This window comes from Hypoxylon trugodes (assembly GCF_022578975.1).
Source record: "Hypoxylon trugodes strain CBS 135444 unplaced genomic scaffold F4822scaffold_6, whole genome shotgun sequence".
Lineage (NCBI taxonomy): Eukaryota > Fungi > Ascomycota > Sordariomycetes > Xylariales > Hypoxylaceae > Hypoxylon > Hypoxylon trugodes.
Genome location: NW_026250021.1, coordinates 2,785,824 through 2,806,187, shown reverse-complemented (window position 1 = coordinate 2,806,187; position 20,364 = coordinate 2,785,824). Strand labels below are relative to the sequence as shown.

Here is a 20,364-nt window from a genome sequence, read left to right as displayed (position 1 = left end):
GCCGTTAGATAGTCAAAGTAATTATTTTGCAGATCACGTCCTAAGTGCCGTTTGAAATTGTGCCATCGCTGGGGGGTTGATAGGGTTAGAGAAAAATGGCCCCCATCTTTCCCCAAGATATGTACGTGGTGGACGCGATGATACAAGCTACAAGGCGCGCCTCGGAACGAATTTGGGGGACGAAGAGGACAAGAAAAGGGGGGCAAATTTCGTAAGGTAACACATAACAATATTCATGCCACGCGACGGGGCATGGATATTATTATGCTGAGTGAATTAAAAGACTCAAATAATGCATGACCCCTGTGTTTCCATTCTTTCTTATGTATCTCTCGTCTGCGACAAATTAGGTCGCGGTTCTAGATTCCCTCAACATCAATAGCAACGATTGGAACGCAATATACGATCAAGTCCAACTGTTATGGACACAAACCCTTGTATGCCCCCCAAAGAAGGATGGAGACCCCTTCCCTTCGGACGCTATCGCATTACGGGTTTAATCTGGAGAATGGGCCTACATCCGCTTAGGACTTTGGATTTATAAGTGTTACTTATGTGAATAGGTAGGTGTTGGAAGTACCTAAGTACATCCATCGTCCATCGTATATCCACCGGACGGTGCTTAAATTTCGTATGCTAGGGTCTTTTCAAGTAGCTAGGTACTTACTAATCGGTACCTAAAACACTCCCGCACTCTTAATTCAGTGGAGCTACTAGTATAATTAATGGATACCTCCAGGGCTATGAAGGTACTTACGGAGTATGAGCAAAGCTCGTAAGGCGGCAGCTAATTTAATACGGGCTAATTCCCCATTTTAGGAAAGTGGCAACGCTGCAATAAGTGTTGGACCTTATACCGCATTTGGTAAAATAGACATAAGTACCCAGCCTATTTTATTTATTTTTATTCCCATCCATTTTAACTTATGTAGCATTAACACACCAAGCGCCTCGCTCATGTATGTACCTTGGTATAATCTGAGATGCATGTAGAGTACTTTTCTCTTACTTACCATTTACAGAGCCAGAATACGACAAATAAGATCCCCTAAAACGTAGTTAATGATGCCATACCATGGTCTACTCTAGGTACTATTATGCACGCCCTATGCGCAACAGCAAACAGCGGTGCAATTCCACACTGATTGATGTACCTTCTCGCCGAAGAGTCATTGTTCGGTTGCCGGAGATGCAAATTCGACATGAGTGGATCGTATACGGATAATTTTAGTCATCAGACCTATTCTATACCGACTTCGAGTCTTGTCACTCCGAGCGCCGAACCCGGTAAAATTATATCGGTAATAACATGCGAACCACGAAAGATTATACCAGTCTATCCGTTTCTTTTTATTTAATAAACATTGACATCAAGTTTATATGTATATATGTGCAGCGATGGCTTGTATGTGTTCATTACTAGGTATAGGATGCATCAATTAGAACTATGTAAGATACCTTTGGAAGGTAGGTAACTTATTGTATTGTTGTAATAGGAAAGCTCCCTTTACCCTCTTTTCGGCTTGCTGGAACGAACCTGAATGGGTGCTGACTGAACCCGTGCCTATGGTATTGGGTCGTGCCAAGACCGCACCCGTCTTAATAAAAGACCCTAGTACTTCTCTATCCAGCATCACACCACCTCCATGTATGTACCTATACCACGTACCTATACTACCCAATAGTTAATGTTACGGGCTACGGTATCAAGGTACTTACGTACACTTCGATTCTTACGTGTATTAGCTTGCCTATTCCCCCATCTTTTTTCTCCTCCCAATTTAATACATACGTATACACACATTGACTCGGATGTATCTCACACCCAAACGTCATGTATAATACCTACCAAGGGCATTATGTACGAGCATCATTTTAGGTAGGTATCTACACATCAAATGCCATCTTCTCCAAGTATTCATAGGGCTGAGATGACATCCGCACTTTATTGCCGTTACTATCTATCACATGTACGTAAGCGTCAGGCACATGGGGTTTTTACCTATAGATTAAGGTATGTTACGCGCCCGGGGAGTTACTACATTGCAATAGCATATATTCGGTCTATGTAAACAATTCAAAGCCCGAGTCTAGACTATTGAATTTTGGAGAGTTACCATCGCCAGTTGTTCGTGGGGTAGAATATGCCTAAAGGGGGGGGGACAAGATAGTGATAGTATCGCAAGGAATTACCTGCGATGGCGTCAAACTCCTATCTAACTTTTTTCTTTTTTCTGTCACGTTGTCACGTTGTCCCCGCAGCGGGATCAGTAACAACAACACATCACCGATAGTAATAGGCGGCGATAATGGACACAACGGTGTTGAACACAGCTAACACTAAACCGTTGTAGCGGTCTAGATAAATTAACTGACGCACGAGATGCAACGCAGAACACCGCCTAGTGCAGTAGTTAGGTACATCAATCCGCAACCTCTACCAAATATATGGAAGTACTTATCTTAAAGTACCTAGATAGAACCTCCCTACACTATTTTTATTACTCAACATACACCAGTTACCGAGGACCTCTGGCGCTAAGGTACTAGCTGTGGGGATTAGCCAAGCTTATTTCGCTACTAAGTTAGCGGGTCTTCGGGGTCGCCGCTTCTCATACACATGGTTGGTATAGTTTTTAGCCATAGGGCTGAGGAAAGCTCATCTGTTACGAACCAATGAGAGACTAGTATTTAGTTCCCCTCCTTATAACTTGACCCGGTATAGTCTCATACCTATCCCGAATTAACTCTATCTTACCTTTCTAATCTATTAGTCTTCTTATCATACATGTTGTACCTACGCTAGGTAAAATAGTATTACATACTATAACACGCGCGGGTATATCAGAGATAGCCTATGAGGCTGATAGCAATTTGACGATTCCCTACGTTCCCTACCTACATACAGAGTATCTTTAGGCCTTTGCTTGGTCATATCAATACGACATTTCTATTTGCAGACATGCGAGCAAAAGGATGCTTTCTGATTTCAGCTATGATTGCATACACCGTTAATCTACTACCTACCTCACATATAGATCATCAAGTTATATTACATACATAGTTGAATTGACTTAGCTGTGTTTGGTGTTTCGTTGCGAATAGGCGAATAGGCGAACATGGGATTTGTATCAGACGTTGCAGCGTATCAATTATCGCCGTTGTTCATTTCCCGCTCCGAGCTTTGTCCAGGACTCCAGCCACACCTTGGGCAATTATCCGCGTGTTATTGCCAGTTAGAATAGCTCATGGTGTGCGAGTTAATCAGCTGCCCCGTGTAACGCCAAGGTGCTCGCTCTCTTCAATATCGGACTTAAACTTGGGTGTGATTCCGTTGCTACACAAAGGCTTTCAACCCACAGTCTCGCCCAATTGGAGATAATAACAACTGGAAAAATGCAACGGTAGGTGGCCAATTCGCTCTTTGAACTTGTCCGGCGCACAGACAAATCCCGAAAAACATTCAAAAATTCAGAAGCCGTCGGCCGACGTTCGTACGACTATTGATGACCTCTTGACCGATCTATCGCTTTTCCGATCAACCCAAGGCTGTATATTCTGCACCCCGTATAGAAGAAACAACGATATAAAGCCTCGCAAAGTCTTGCCTCGCATAACAAACCGATGTTGCATCATTGTCTTGCCTTAAGCCTAGATATGTAAGTCCGTATGTACGTATGTTAGGGATGTGCGGGTTTGGCGCTAAGACATGGATTCTTCTTCCCACCCATTGCATCGCATCGGCGTTAGGTATACACCTTTTATGACATGGGGGAACGGGGATAAATTGACGTTGGGACATGGGCAAAGAAAAGCAAAATAGCAAGGATTAGTTAGTTAAGTACGACGCGATGCGATAGAGAACGAACGAGCGAGCGGTCTTTTCGCGCTCCATTTCCGCATTCCGCGCTATAACGGGCGGAATTACCACATGAAGAATATTAAGTCTCTCTACGGGTAGCCGTTGGTTCTATGTATCCACTATATTCTTGCGTAACAATAGTAATTTGGCTACATTTAGCCTTGCTAATACTATGTACATGTTCTACACTACATACGTCGCTTATGATCTGCGACGAAGATAGGTACCGAATATTACATGCATATTTTAAGTGCGTACCTGGTGAAAAAAAGGAGAGATATGCTTATGGTTCGTATTGTGTAAGTAATCTTTTCGCTTTCTTTGTAAAGAAGTTTATTTTTTGCTTACCATAATACGTGCATTCAATGCTTAAGCTATTGATACGGATAGCTCTTCATCCGTATATACCTAGGTACCTAGGTACGAATTGAATGCAATTGATCAAGTATATCTATATGTGCACTTTTCAATTGAAACCGGTCAATTCAAATCTATATAGAATTAACTCCACGACCTAGCCTCATTGATCAAAAGTACTGTACATAGACAATGAAAAATAGGGTTAATTAAGCTCGTAACACGAAAGTCTGGAGATTCTTGTGTCCTTTCGTGGCTGTTGTGTTACAAGGGGACTTTGTAGCGTGACCTGCGGCCTGCAGCTGGGGTTGGCGGAACATCGATTTAGGCACGTCCCATAGTCCCGTACTTTCCATAACGAAGGGAAGTACAAGCCTAATTCGGTCATCGAATCGTTCGACGAACCAATAAGTTATGGTTTGGGTTTCCAGATTGAATCATCGCTTGGGAAAGTGGGGCATAAAGCTCTCCCTGGGGCATACTGGGGATGACAAGGATAGAGGGGGTACGTATGTACATTGATATATATGTATGTCCTTTTTAGCTCCGAGCTTCGTATGATATGTATGTATGTACATACATAATGTAGACTGGAGATTCTTTGCGTGGGTTTTGCATACATGAGTACTTCGGTACGTACACGCACTAGCAGCAAGGTTGCAGGTGGGTGGTTCTTTCGAGCGGCGAAGCACAGACTGCACTGCATGAGACCCCGAGCCCACCGCTTTTTACATGGGTGTTTCCCTCTCAGTGCGAGCACTTGTATGGGAGACTGGCGGTCGGCCGATAGAGCTTGCAAGGGCTTGCAGGGTGCCTTCTGTGACTGACAGACGGTCGAAGTTGCCAATCTGCAGCCCAACAGACGCTCAAATCCCGATCTGCAACACAACCACGTTGTCTGAAGTTCATCTCCCTTGACAAAAACCTAGACATTTAATTCTTTTCTTGTACCCTCCACATACAATTTACCTACACCATCTACAATTCCCATACCCTTGACTTGACAAGAACACACAGACATTTTGCTAACCATACCTTACCATTACACATACAAGATCGATACGCATCGACACGCACCGATGCGTAATGTACATTACATTCGTACATACCACACACACTACACACTACATACCTACATACCTACATACATACATACAAATCGCATCTATCTCATTGAATCTCTCTTTCCACGGTACGGTGACGCGCTTTAGCCTCAGGCGTAACGCGAGGCGCATTCTGTCACCTCTTCCCTTTCCTGTCCTTTTTTTTTTCTTCTTACACACCCCCCTGCCTTTCTATTATTTTGAGGCTCTTCTCGGCCAACCTCGCCTAGACTACCATCTAATACCTGTCTACTTAACTCAGTTGACTACTACCTAGTATCATCCGTCGACTCATGTTGGATCCTACGACATCATCCCTCTCGCATAGCGTCTACCAAACCCAAGACATTCATTACTTTGTCTTTACCAACGCCTAGAACCCGGACTTTTTTTTTTCCCCTTGACGTGCGCATATCACATTACATACGTACATCCACACACATATTTACTTACCTACTTAGGTACATACATGAATATATCCATTTACAGCTCAGCACAACGCAACGCGACGCAACATAATACAATACTAATAAATAAGTAAATAAATAAATAATACGGTACAATACACTTACCGCCATCTCAGCTTTGCTCAGCCATCCACCATCCACAATCCCAAACATTCCCCAATCTCGTGACTCTTTGAAGGAGGAAAACATCACTATTGACCACATTGAACCACACCAGCGAATGTCGTCTTTCCATTTCAGCCAGCCCGCCCGCATTTTTGTCCACCGCTAAATCTAACACTTGCGGAGCCTTAGCCTTCTACCTGCTTCCGCTCTTTCGTCTTCCGTGCATCAAAGCGACGTCACAGCCCACGCCTCACTTTTTTTTTTTCAGTATACATAGTACACCGCAGAACGCGGCAGATAGCCGGTTGATTGACAACTCGGCCGATAAGAGGAATCTTGTCCTGGTCAATGCTCCCCAGTCAACTAACTACCTGGGCAGTTAAGGCGTAACGGCTTGGCTGTTGGCCCTGTCATTTCGTTCTCGTTTTCGGTCTATGTCAGGATGCCGCAAACGCGCCGTAATATCGCATTAATACGTCACTCTAATTGATTGCGAAGCAATATACGCCGTATCAATTCAAATTACACGTCTAGGTCCTCGCGCCTATCATAGTCTTACGCCTGCGCGAGCACCAGGCTGTGCACGTGAAAGGATTCAACACAGCATTGAGTTTCCAAAGAATCAATACGGCCAAGACGTATCGAACGCCATATCTTCCGTTTTGCAGGATAGTGAATTACATTCCTATGCGTTTGGTATTAAGGAATTAAGGACAACCTCCTAGGCTACTACCAAACTTGCCCTACTAGTCTCATTTCGTATCGGTATACAGTAGCGCAGCTTTCAGCCACCTGTTCGTCGTACGAACTCGTCTTTTCACAGGAGGAACATGTACCCCTCTTCATTACAGTAAATTTGGAGGATATGAAACCGGGCAGCATCCAGGTAGTATACGGCGTCTGCAAGCGATGTGTATCAAGGCGTCAAACGACGGCTCATGATCAGTTTACGTAGCCCATGGCGGGGTTCTAGACCCTCTCTTATCTAGAACACGTCAGGCCGTACCTAGGTAGGCACTCTATATATCCCTCTATCTGATGTTGTGCCTTACCCGGTCACCCGGCCCAAGCGGCCCTATCTGCCTACTCCGCGTGCGATCGCGAAATACCGGGATACAAGTACCGCCTCTCACCCACCACCGGGGATCTGAACAATATCGAGCTTACATAGCGAACGGAAGCATCCGGGCTTTGAATGTCATCATCGGCGTCCCAATCATTTAATCACTACAGCGCTAGAATAGTTTCATAGTTTCATTTGAAACTTGAAAGGCAGTCGGAAGCTTCGTACCGAAAGACGCGACTTCGCCGCAATTCCTAATTAATGACCATGTCAACTCTATTTTCTTTTCATGGGAGCCTGATGAATGAGTTGTCAAGGGCAGAGTGTCCATTCGCCAAGGCCTTCTAATTCTGGGCTTCTTGGCCCCCAATTTTTCACATTCATGATAATGGTACCTAGTTACATCCTTCCTAGCTAGCTGCCTAGGGACGTATGTACATCACTGGACGACCACTTTATTTCGTTAATTCGCGTCCGAGGGTTCTAGTGGAGGTGGAGATGGAAATGTAGAAGTGGAGGATTTTGTGATTTTATGATTTCTCATCTTTTCTTTTGTGCTACGCGATGTAAATCATGCGATGCTTTCTAACATGGATCTTTACGCGATAAGTAGAGGCTACTTACTACAGATTATTACCGACGACCGGCTATTGATTTCGAGGCGAAACTCGTTCGTAAGCTCGGTCCGATCCGCAATCCGCAAGACAACACCGGTAAGCTCGGAAATACCACGTGCAATTAGTAGGCAACGCGCTCAAGAAAACAGCATTCCGTTCCTGTCTATCATACAAGTAAAGGGGGAATGTTATCCTTGACTCTTCTGCAGCGCAATCGGCTCCGAAAACATGACGATAACATACATGCGACTTGCCAACGTGGTGGATTCGTCGCATAAACTGCCCATTTAGTCAATACGTCCGGTGGCTTCGGGCTTCAGAAAGCCTCCGGCAACCTTCGGACCTTAGGGCTGTTGGGTGTGCCGGATAGTGCCTCCCACGAGGTACCAAGGAAGGATATCCCATTGACGATCACCATCTACATTACAGACAAGCGAAGACGCTAGATCCAGCCTTCTTTTGCGCGACACTGTCGACCTTGTCGAAAGGACACTGTACATATGTAAGTTGGAGATGTAGGACCCAGCGCTGTGCCATTTTTGGCCTAACCAATTTGCTCATCGTACCCGTCGCCCAATGAGACGAAAGCATTCCGCGATGGGACTTTTCAGCTGTCGACCGGGCTGTACAAGCTTGGTATTGGGTCTTGGGAGAACTAATATATGCTTAAAAGTGTATACCTTGGCTTTAGTTCGAATAATGCCCCTGGCATCGTCCGGGGCCGTTGTCAGAACTCTCTTTTATTCTCCATTAGAATAGGGCACAAACACCCCTAAAACTCCATCAAAGCCGAATAGCGCCCACAAGCACAAGGAACACAAGGAACACAAGGCAATCTACCAAGGACTACCCAGTCAAGTACTTTGTCGGCCGGCACCTGAAGGCTGAGACCTGCGGATGGGGCTACATATCGTGGATACCATCAAGGTAGAAAAAAGTCACGGACCGCACACCCTGTTCCGAGGCTTGGGCAGATATATCACAAATCGAACATACACTACGCCACATAACGCACCATAATTATTATTATACCAATATCTGCGGAATTAGCTCGTCTCAAGGAGACGCCCCCCGCCATGCCTATGACGAATCTCATTAGAGAATTGGTGCTCGCATGATTTCCGTCCTTCACCTAGGAATTCCAAAGTTGTTCTACCATGAATAGATTAATAATTTATGGACATATACCCCCTGAAGGACCCTTAGGTTGGTCGCCTAGCTTCGAGTAATATTGCCGGAATAGGACGATCGACCAATCTCGAAGCCCACCGATCAGATCAACAACGTGGCATAGGAGCATACGAAACCGACCTGGGTGCCCCCTTAGGCTGTCAGGTGGTGCTGGGGCAGATCCATACTTGGAAGTTCGCAACGCTACCATTGCAACGCCATAGCAGCCATCGCAAATTGCGCGTGCGGCACAGCATCGCAGTTGGAATCCGAGGCGCCCGATTTTTAGCGTCGCAGTATGGAGTCGGTTTCGAGACCGCGATCTTCAATCTCTCTCCATAATGTGTCAGTAGTATTTTCTCTCTTTTTCGAAGGCTGTAATGTTGTGAAACCTGGGCGTATTTCCCAAAGCGACCTGGACGAAGATGGGGACCGAAAGGACTGCGTCCCTTTTCGGTGCACACGGGACTTTTTCAAATCGTAGCCTGCTTTGCCTGCAAGCCATCAAACCGCCCCCATCCCGTCCTTAGACGAGATTCCGTATAGGCATTGTGGCTCGACGTAACCTACCCCAGACTAACTACAACCTTTTGCTCAGCCGTGTTTCTATCTATGACGATGATGGGTCGTTCGCAATGTTCGTTTCGCAAGTGTGCTCGTGCGACTTTCGGTTTGAGTGCCGGCATATTTTCGTGTACGACGAAGGACAATTTCCCTTAGGCAATCATCAGGGCGCACATGTTAATCGTTGCAGAAAGATAAGGCGTGAGTTTAATAACATACGCTACATTATGATGCTAACAAGAATCCTTCTGCCCACTCTAATTACTACATCTCTATCCTTCTCTAAAACTATTCCGGTCTAGAGAGATTTTAACAAATAAACCCATCTCATGAGTGAGAACTAGGATCTCAGATCTAGCTGTCTGGCCCATGAGGCCTGGTCACTTCTCTTATTTTCAGCCCCCGAATTTTGTGACAACTCGTGCGAGAAAGCTGCCCGGCAAAGAATGCCTAAATAAACTCGTGGGGCGATAGAAAATCGTTACCATAAGGAAGGCAAGGCGAGCCGCACTCGCATTCTTTCGGCACTACCACGGTGCGCCTCTATCACTAGGATCTTCCAATGTTCCTACCAGCGCGCCCGGAGCAGATAGCTCTAGAGGCCCAGACTAGGCTCAACCAGTAAGAGGCGCTTGCACGCGGACGGCAGCAAAAAGCGAGCTAAAATAGAACAATTTTTTTTATTTTTGTTCTCGTTTCATTCTACAAGGCGAGGCGAGGCGAGGCGTTCCGTTTCTAATACACAAGTAGGAACGCGCCGGCATCCCACCAGGCTAACTAATGAACCCGTCAACTTCCCTACCTACCTAGCAGCCTAGCTAATAGATAGATAGATGGATGGTTCGGCCCTGATGGGAGGATTTTGGTTCTGAAACTAGCGCGGCGACGCTTGACGTAGCCGCTGCTACTATTGCAATGAGGAAGCGGGACTAATGGTGGGCATGGACAGGTACAATATGAACGGGATAATTATCACGAAAACAGGCTTTATGGAACGAACAGACGGTCGGGATCCACCACCCAGCAGCGCGGAATTGGGGCGCGCTACGTACCTATTGTGTGACGGTCCGTCGAAAGCGTGGGGAATTTTATTCCTTTCTTCTTGCATTATTTGCTTTTTTTTTCCCTTTTCCCTACGTTTTATATACTACTATAGTACGTAACGGGTGGAGATGGGAAGGAGGACGGAATCGGAATCGGAACCAGGAACGGAGATGCGAAACAAGGTCCCCAGCGCGTATGTTCGTACATGACGTATAGCGGGTCATTGCCTTCAGGATTGACTACCTGAATAGGTGCTAGGTAAGTGACACAAGAAGGAAGCGAGATATGGGGATAGAAGACGGAGATGGAATCTAGAATAGGCACCTTTTTTCACATGACAGCAAGGGGAAGTAGGTAGGGTACTTTGTAGCTGTAGATGTAGAGCGGCGACATGCCGCTTTGGCGTAATTCATTAGGATGATTGGTATCTCTAGCGGAGCAGCCTCCTACGCCGACCACCGTTGCTTGTGTAGAAACGTTGTGGCTTTCGCATTTGTCAATCAGTCAGATCGTGATAGGTGATACAGCAGCATCTCCATGTGTCTCGTTTATTTCCTTCCTTCTCCGCATCGTGAAGGCATGAATTTGATTGATTTGATTCATCCCATCTCCCATTTGCCAGCCACCTCCTTCTTTGCCCGCGGCAAAGGAAGCGTATCGTATACGTACATACGATATACCTACGCATGATCTATGGCAAGAATTGTGGCTAGCTAAGCTGAACCGAACTAACGATTTTTCACCAAGCCCGCCTTTCATATCAGGCAAACATTGTTTCATGTTTCAACGCCTCGTTTTCTAAAACAAGTTCTCATTACGGCTCTAATTCTAGAACAATTCTCGCAATCAACTGCCTGTGGCAAGATTAAATACGTATGTGGTCTGTGTGATATGTCTTTCGTCTGTTCTACCCACGTAAGGGAGTTTCCTCCGTACCTAGCACGCACCAATACATTTAGACCCGGCTACAACTGCGGCTGCACTATGAATAGCCCATAGCCACGTGCGTCTGACGCGCTCTCCTCCCTTGCGTTCGATTCAAGTTGTCTACTGTGGAGGAAGTAATGTATCGATTGATTGGTGAATGGCTTTTCGGCGAGACTACCTTAGTATCTCGATAGAAGGCACATTGTCTATGCAAATATTCCTCCTAACATCTAGACATACACATGCGTATCTCGGACAAGTTCTAGCATCCGAGTTCCTGGGGCGCGGTGCGTAGTAAGTATCTACATACTTAGCAGGAAGTAATGAGAAGGAATCGGTCTTTGACCGGGTTTTAGCAGAAAAGTCGGGACTAGGTAGGAAGTTTCGATTCTTCTACCCGTTTTAGGCCTTGACTCGGATGTGTGTTGGTTAGTTGGTTAATTATCTATTATTACTGTTATTCTTGTTCATTATCACTGCCGTATTGTCTACCAAGCACATCAGACGAACCGTGCCGCTTCGACGGGACCGAATGGGGGCGTAAAAGTGGGAGTATACGGCAGGCTAACGATGGGTTAGGTAGGTAAGTAGGTACTTTCGAAACATTGGTGACGAATGCACGTCTGTGTGTAGGTAAATAGTATAGATAGTATACTCCAACGGACCGGGAGGATGGTATAGGGGTCCAATTGCTTCCTTGCCTTTATTCTTCCGTATCTAGACCCCCTTCCTTCTGTTTCGTTAGTGATCTGATTGATGGATCTAGTATACTCCAATCATGAATTTTGAGATTCTACGTCGCCTCCGATCCCGAAGGATTCGGCGGTACTTAGCGACCCTTGCGATTGGTCTTTTGTGTATACAGTAATTTGGTTGCCTGACCATAAACTTTGGGGCGTTAGCTAGGTACGCATGAGACATGTATGAATGGATGTATTTAGAGATATTGCCTGCTCGCTCTATTCCCCACATTGTTGGCTGGCGAAGGCGTCGAATGCCAACAGCGCAATGTGATCCAGCATCGATACCTTTGAACTAGGTCTATGTAGGTAGGTCAATAGCTTCGTACACTAGATAGGTTTGGGATGCCGATTAACAATCAAACTACCTAACTAGCTCGTAGGAATAGACAGGGCACGGAGTACGGAGAGGATAGACGTACACCTCTGATAGACATGTAATGTCCCGGAGATAGAAGCCCCAAATTTTATATGAGGGCTTGGCCTTTTTTGCTTTTTACGACGAGATGAAGCGATGGAGAATACGACGAGTCCGCTAGCGCCGTCCGTCTAGGATTGGCCGAATATCGCCATTGCGTCACTGCTATCGGTCAACTGGACGAAGCAATGATGTCTGTGGCTATGGTCTAGAATTAAAACCAAAAATCGGGCTATTAGGCAGCGCATTTCTTTACCCTTGTTGGAAATATACGTAGCCGTGGTTGTTCTTCTTGGCCGCTCGTATTTCGCATCGTAACCGGATACGGTGGAATAAAGACCATTCCGTAGAATAATAAATGCGAAAGAAGCAAAAAAGAAAAAAAGCGAAACGCCACGCCCCGCTCTCGTGGGATAAAGTAGTAAGAACTATATCCCGATGATCCGGTACGGTACGGCATACATATGTAAGTGCTGTATAGGGCTGACGATGCTGACACGCTGACCGTCAGATGGGATGTCACTCTGCCAGGACAAGGCATGAAATACCTACCTATCTGTGCACACGGCGAGCGGAGTAAGCAGCCGCCAGGTTAGGTATGTTATGCGTAAAGCTGCTTATCAGGTTCCATTCTCTTCGCGTCATAAGTAGTATACCATTGGCGGGATCCTCGTGTTCTTGTTCATGGAATGAATTTATTGAATTCAAAGGTGTATCGTATGGCTAGGCTGGAGCGATGTGCCTATCCGCTGTATCCTTTATACAATTCCACATTCCCAATTACCCGCGTTAATACTATAACACAAGGCTAAATACACATAAATAAAATCAGTATATGGAACTCCTGTCTGGGAATCTACCTCTTGCAATATCTGAACCGATAAAAGAAATCATGATTCGGGTCCTGAGCCTCCAGCTTGGATAACTAGTACGCTTGCCTTTACATCACTCATAGCCAAAGCTTGACCAAAAACACCAATAGTCTTCTGCATGTCGTATTCCGTACTGCTCTGGTCTATTGAGCGCAACACGGCGGGAAGTCGAGGATGCCTACGCCCAACTACGACAACATCACCTGCGTTACGTAAGTTCTTCCCAACAGTCTCCTTCGCTAGCTTGGTCACCTCGCTGACAGCCGAGTTGGCGGTAACTGAAACTTCTGTGAACTTCACACGATCGGCAAGCTCAGGTGAAAGGTTAGATTGCAGCGTGGCTAAGAGAGACGTGTCATGGGCAGTTATTTCGGTGTTGATTACATTCTTATCGAGAGACATCGGTGAGAGAGGATCCAAGTTACCCTCCGAGACGGCCACGATTTCATCATCACCTTCAGCGCAGCTCAAGTGAGCGATTGTGAGTGTGATAAGTGGGTTTTTGGCAAGCTGAAGAACGAAACGCAATGCAGCTCGGTCGTCGACACCTCCGAGATAGGGGAAGAAGATCTTGTGTGATTTATCCGCGAGGGGCGGAATGACAGCTTCTCTCTGGCTACGCATCGAAACGTTGCTGATAGTCCGAGGTAGACTCGGACGACCTTCATCTGCCGGCCGATTGCCACTAAATCCACCGTCGATGAATACGCCCGTGGTACAAACAGCCTTGGATAATACTGTTTGGATAAACTCGAGGTGAGTTTTTCCTGAAAAGCGGTCTTCCGAGGAAACCCTGAAGGAAATGGATTGGTCTTCCTTATTGCTTCCGCCTTCACTCCATGGTACTAATACAAAATCGGACTCTTGGTTTGAAGCTTGTGTGACGACGGTCCGAGCATAAGAATCTTCCGGGGCAATGACAACGTTGCCCGATACCGCCACGTCATGCAGTTGAGAAAAGGTTCGGAAGGCATTTAAAACAGGATCTCTCCTAAAATGGTCATCGCCTCCAGTGACTTTCATCACGGATGATGTACGTTCCGTAAGCTCGACGATACGCAGACCATGGACTTCGAGAGGTCGCTTCCGAATAACCACTGTTTCACCAGCATCCTTATTTGCACCAGAGTCTAGGGGCTCGGATCTTGGTGTAACGTGTTCGTCGCCTAAAAGAGAAATAAATGTGAAAAGACTCGGCAGACTATCCAAACGTAGGTAAACCAAAAGACGGCGTATCTTGGTATCCTGGATCTGAGCAATAGAATCGGAGTGGCTGGTGTCGTCATGTTGCAGTGGTTTTCCATCCCAATCGATTTCACCCCGCTTCCACTGCTCGAGCTTCTTCCTGTACCACGGCGGATACAGCCACTTCGTCAATGGCGTCGTGCACACTGTAGTAACTAAAGCCATGACGACGAATATGGTAAATGTCTTCTTAGATAGAATCCTCGCCTGAAGGCCAATATTCTATAGAAACAATTAGCAAATACGCTATAATGACTTATGTTAGTTAAGGTAAATAACTTACTAGAACGATGAGTTCCACCAAACCTTTGCAACTCATCAGTGCGCCTATCGCAAAACTCTCCCTCCAGACGAGCTTCATTGCCTTAGCTGCCAATGTACCACCGATGATCTTACCTGAGAAAGCAACGGCAATAACGCCAATCACGTACGCCCAGGTGATACCATCATTTAGGAGGCCGAGATCCGTGCTCAACCCAGACAGTGCGAAGTAGAGGGGTAGTAGAAGAACCGACACAAGATCCTCGATCTTCTCTGTTACATGAATAGCGAAGCCGCCATCGTGTGGGCAGATTAGGCCAACTAGAAAAGCGCCAAAAATTGCATGTACACCGATCATACCTAGGAAAAGTCAGTACCATCCACTTGGGGACTGAAATCAATATTTTACTTACTTGTGAACCAAGCTGAGGTGAGTACTAGTAAGATGGTGACGGCAATCATGCCCTGTGTCGGACCATTTTGGATGCTACCCGTCTTCCGTAAAGCCCAGTGAAATACTGGCTTGACGGCAAAGACTAGGAACAGTACCCAGCCGACAGCGACAAGGAGAACCCAGAGCGCGGTCAAGCCAGAACTATTATTGACCAATGCGACGCAGAGCGCGAGTAGAATCCAGCCAACCACATCGTTTCCAACACCAGCTGCTAAGACGGTGACACCAACAGGGGTTCCCAGCATATTAAGCTCGGATAGGATACGGCAGAGTACGGGGAAAGCCGTGATGGCTAATGCGGTACCGATGAAGAGAGCATAGACGCCGAAATTGATATCAGCGGTGTTGCCATCATTGTGGAATTGGTTATAAAGACCCCAAGCGATAGCGCAGCCCAAGCCAAACGGTAATATCATTCCAGCTAGACCTACACATAAAGCGACGCGCCAATTGGAAGTGAACATGCGGATATCAACCTCTAGACCAATGAGAAAGAGGAATAGAATGAGACCTAGATTCGCGGCATTGTTCAAGACGGCCATAGACTCAGTCGGGAAAATGGCCTTTTGAAAGCCTGGAATGCGAGCCAAAACGGAGGGACCCAGGAGGATACCACCAATAACCTCCGCGATGACGCGAGGCTGGTTCAGAAGCGATAGCGGGTAGTGAAGAATACGGCATAGTATGATGATGATACCGGCCTAAACAAAGGAGTTAGTATTTCTAAAATTTTATACACCCGAAATCTCTTCTACGGTTAGAGCATTAAGATAATGCGTACTTGATTACAAATGTAATAGGTCAAAACAATAGTGGCATCTTACCTGAATGATGAAGAGCTGAATAGGATTCGAAGAAATGAACGTATTCGGCAGAACACCTTCCAAGATACCTCCTTGAGGGGCGGGACCGGTCGTAGTAGCAGCTGGAGCGCTTGATACAGTAACGGTCGACAATAAAGTCTCCGTCACCGTTGGTGCTATAGTGGCCATGATGTGCTGTGATTGTGGCTGTTAGGCCGCGCACGACCGATGTATGTCGATCGGGTGAGATTCAGCGCAGCGCGCGCCGCGACAGCAGCAACTGCGGCGACGGGCGACACCAACACAAGCAAACGCCCCAACGATAGGGAATAGTTTGCGCGCGAGCGCGATATATCTGAATATGTTTAATTATATAATATATAGTCTGATTGTAGTAGATGTTTGATAAATTAACATTAAATGTCAAAAACAAATAAAGTTGTAGAATTGAAAGAAAAGAGGTAAAGAGGATCGTTATTAGGATTGAGGGTCCTTGATGAGGTGATCACGGGTCGCCGAACAAGGGAACATCCCTGTCACTCAAAAGATAGGCGAGCAGCAGTTACAACACATTATCTTCAACTAACTTATACCTATTACCCAATTAGTCTAACTTAGGTTGATCATGGTAGGCACAATGCGACAAGTTAGGAGAATAGGAAGGTATAGGTTGTGAGGCTCGATGGGCTATAACTTCCGAATGCTATTGCGTATGACGAAAGAATTTAGAACCCCATTCCACTGTAGGTAGAAGGAGGGTAGCGCTAAACAATGGGGGGATTTGGGGGAAATTGGGGATACTAACCCGCCTAGGATAGCAAATAAGGTAGCTGAAGATGCGGGGTTACACTTTTCTTGGCGGAAGGGTAATAATAATAAGCCTTTTTGTTTAGTTTCACAGTACATTCATACCTCAGTGTATAAAACATTGGTAATCTAAAATAACTTAATTGGCCTTAATGATTTTGATTCGTTTGTTAATGCTTCATTTGGAATCTCATGATACATTTTACTCTCATATCACATGTGTAAGTCGATTTCATGTTCTTCCTTTGCTCTGTAAAGCTAAACGCATCCTAATCTTGAAAGTAAACTAATCATCTTGGCTATTACCTGGGTAGTCTCTCTTAACCACAAGACACACCACTCTTTCAAGCTAAGGGATCACAAGATAAAAACCCAAGAAATTTGCCAAGTCGGAGAAATCAAGGAAAATAGTTATAGATAACTAGTTGATTGGAAGCCGTACGATGATTGCGGTGGTAAGCTATAAGGAAGACAAGAGTTTCACATGTTCCACCAACTTCCAAACAAATCGCATACACCTAGGTAGGACGGTACGGTGGACCATCATAGCTTACGCGGCCAATCTGGCTTGCAGAAGGATTGGTTTCAAAGAAGAAAAATTATATTGGAACACTGTCCTCTACAGGTCCGACACAAGGAAATGGTCCCCTAATCTGAAGTTAATTACAGCTGCGATTGCGGTCGCAGGTAAGAGCGTAGGTTTTCGAACTTCCCAGTGCTTTGTATCCATGAAACTTTTCGTACTCAATTAGTGAAGATTTCAATTCAGATATCAATCAAGGCCAATACCAGTTCCGCCTAAGCAGTGAGTATAAGCCCAATTCATGATACAGATAGCTCACTATTCTTAGTGTGCTGAGGGAGAGAGGAAGGCAGTGGTCGTAATACAGACTGCGATATCGATATCGTTGGTTTCTTAAACGACTCCGCAGGAGACGATAACATGCGTTCAGCATTAATCAATTCAAAGTGTAAAATTATTCGCCCAGGCGCACTTATCTTCGCCTTAAAATTTGAACCCGGCAATTGGCTCAATCTTTGGGACGTGCCATGTCGCCCGAAGTCTACTCTGAAGATGAGATGGTGATCGCACCATAACTCACCTTCGGACTTAATAATCTAGGGAAAACGACTAATAAGAACGTCCACGTTATTGAGGTTTATAAAATGTTCCATCGTTCCCAACTCGTGATCTCAAAGCGAGAAGAGGGAAGAGCAATCCAAGAATTTGGACAATGCATTTCGGACTTCACGATGCGCCTGTGCTGAATTTAAAAGGACGGCAACCAAGTAAAGATAAGGGTTGGGTATCTTCATCGTCCCTTCCATAATAGCTAGGTTATTTAGAAGGGTATGAGCAAGAGCCTCCACGTCGCTTCATTAATATCTTCGGTAGAGATGGCGCTTAACTCTAAAGTCACCTGGCAGGAATGAACGTTGAGTGGTAACGGCATAGGTGGGAAGGAGACATTTCAAATTGAGGGCGTTCCTACTACTAACTCAATTAAAGGTAAGAAGTTACTACCTCGTTCGTTCTCTTCCTCTTTACAAAAGCCCATCTCTTCCCATCACCCAGTTAAATTCTTATTCAATCAGACTTATACCAAGACCATCCATATCCCCCATCCATTATTACTTCTTGGGTCATATCTTAGGAGGCAAGCAAAAACGGACATATACTCAACTTTGCTTCGCTTCGCTCGTACGTTTGAATTAAGGTCAATTCATTCTTGGTATTACTTTCAGGCAATTGTCATCTTGATATCGTATAACACAATTCACGATTACCTTCCTTCCAACCTGCTCATAACTCCTCCAGTCAGTCAGTTCAGTCCATATAGATTTCATTGTCTACTGCCACCATGATACATTCTTCATATCTTCTTCTGGCCACCCTGGGCCTGTCATCCCCGGCCCTGGGAGTTATACTTCCTACCCTTCAAGCTCGCGTTTCTGAGTCGGCTCGGTCACAGCCTGTCTTCAGCAACCACCCCTGCCAACACGGCGAACGGACTTGTGATCGCAACACCGTGTACTACTGTAACGGCCGTGGTACGTGGACGGCTGAGAGTCTCTGCATTTTTCCATCGTGGTGTAACGAGAATGAAGCTACCAGCGAAGCTTGGTGTGACGAGGATACTACTTCCTCTGCTCCCCCGGAATTGGAATTGAAGAAGAAGCGCACCATCGGCATCCCTACCCCGGTCTCGACGCCGGAACCTAGTCTAACTCCAACTCGGACCTTCAAACCCGGCTCCGCAAAGAAGTATAGTTTCAATGGCAACGACGGGAAGGGGGCCCTTCTCGGCCGCCAGACCCGGTGTGTTGAGGGCGAATTACGCTGCAATAACGACTGGGAAGAGCTCTGCGACGCATTCGGTACCTGGCAACACTTCCAGCAATGTGATGCCTGTGTTACTAACGATGACGGCTCCGTAAACTGCGCCCCTACAACCGCGACCTCAACAGCCCCTCAGCCACCTCCTACACCACACACCGGAGACAGGCGATGCAGTGGTAACACTGAGGAAATCTACAATGAAAAAACCCATTTGTGGGAATTTGCTGAAGAGTGTATTGAATGTGTCGACAACAACGACGGGACCGTCAGTTGCGCGCCGGCCACAGCGCTGCCACCGCAGCCTACCGCCCCACCCCAGTGCAATGAAGGTGACCGTCGATGTGATGGCGATTGGTTCGAGTTATGCAATGCCCAACGCCTTTGGGACCGCATCCAGCAATGCTCCGAATGTGTCAATGGTGTAGATGACACTTTCTGCCAGCCTCTTGAGACTGAGACCCCGACCCCGACTCCATCAGCAACTCCGTCCCCCATTCCGTCTGTAGCTTCGGCCGCCGGTGTAGCGCTGGACAATCCATGTTTTGGTGGTGAGGTACGATGTGACAATGACCGAATCTCGGTTTGCTCTGCTGAGCGTCAATGGGAAGACTACGGTCCGGTAAGTCTCCTAAGACACATATCTTATTCTGCAGAAGTAATACTAACTCACCTATCAAAGTGCCCCAACTGCAAGCAACTCTACAACACACGCGTGAAATGCGACTTCGACAACTCAGCACAAGCTAGCAGCGCGGCCGCTCTATTCGCTCGATCGGAAGCACTTTATAGCGCCAGGGTTGAGGAATGCCCCAAGCTAGGCTTTCAACGGTGCGCCGGCCCAACCGTCGAAGTTTGTGATCAGGATGGACACTGGGCTATTAAGGAACAGTGCACACCTAGACAGTACTGTATGGATTCTTCTGATGGCATTGCCTTCTGCTCTTAATTGTAATAAGAGAGAGGTTTCACCACGATATCAAGTTGGGGTTGAAGGAGTACCTAAGGAATCGGCTTGTTGACTAACGTGCGCTTGTTGTTGTCGGTGGGAAGTGATGGGCTTTGGGGGTAATTGTTGTGTTAGTGTAGTATACTTAATGTGTATTAATACTTCCAACCTGGAACAGCATTGCCAATGTGTATTTTC

At 46.2% G+C, this 20,364-nt stretch overlaps 2 protein-coding genes across 2 annotated transcripts; one reads left to right on the top strand and one right to left on the bottom strand.

The window, feature by feature from the left end:
• Window positions 1-13,112: 13,112 nt before the first annotated feature.
• On the bottom strand, window positions 13,113-16,819 carry F4822DRAFT_408330 (K+/H+ antiporter 1). The gene is made up of 4 exons (XM_051458560.1): window positions 16,094-16,819; window positions 15,229-15,970; window positions 14,838-15,175; window positions 13,113-14,776 (listed from the first exon to the last, which is right to left on the bottom strand). The coding sequence occupies exons 1-4, from the start codon at window positions 16,259-16,261 to the stop codon at window positions 13,328-13,330; spliced, it is 2,697 nt and encodes an 898-aa protein (XP_051313780.1). The 5' UTR covers window positions 16,262-16,819; the 3' UTR covers window positions 13,113-13,327.
• Window positions 16,820-18,209: 1,390 nt separating this feature from the next.
• On the top strand, window positions 18,210-20,364 carry F4822DRAFT_299384 (uncharacterized protein). Its single transcript, XM_051455154.1, has 2 exons — window positions 18,210-19,839; window positions 19,900-20,364. Exons 1-2 carry the CDS (start codon window positions 18,742-18,744, stop codon window positions 20,164-20,166), a joined length of 1,365 nt encoding a protein of 454 aa, XP_051313779.1. The 5' UTR covers window positions 18,210-18,741; the 3' UTR covers window positions 20,167-20,364.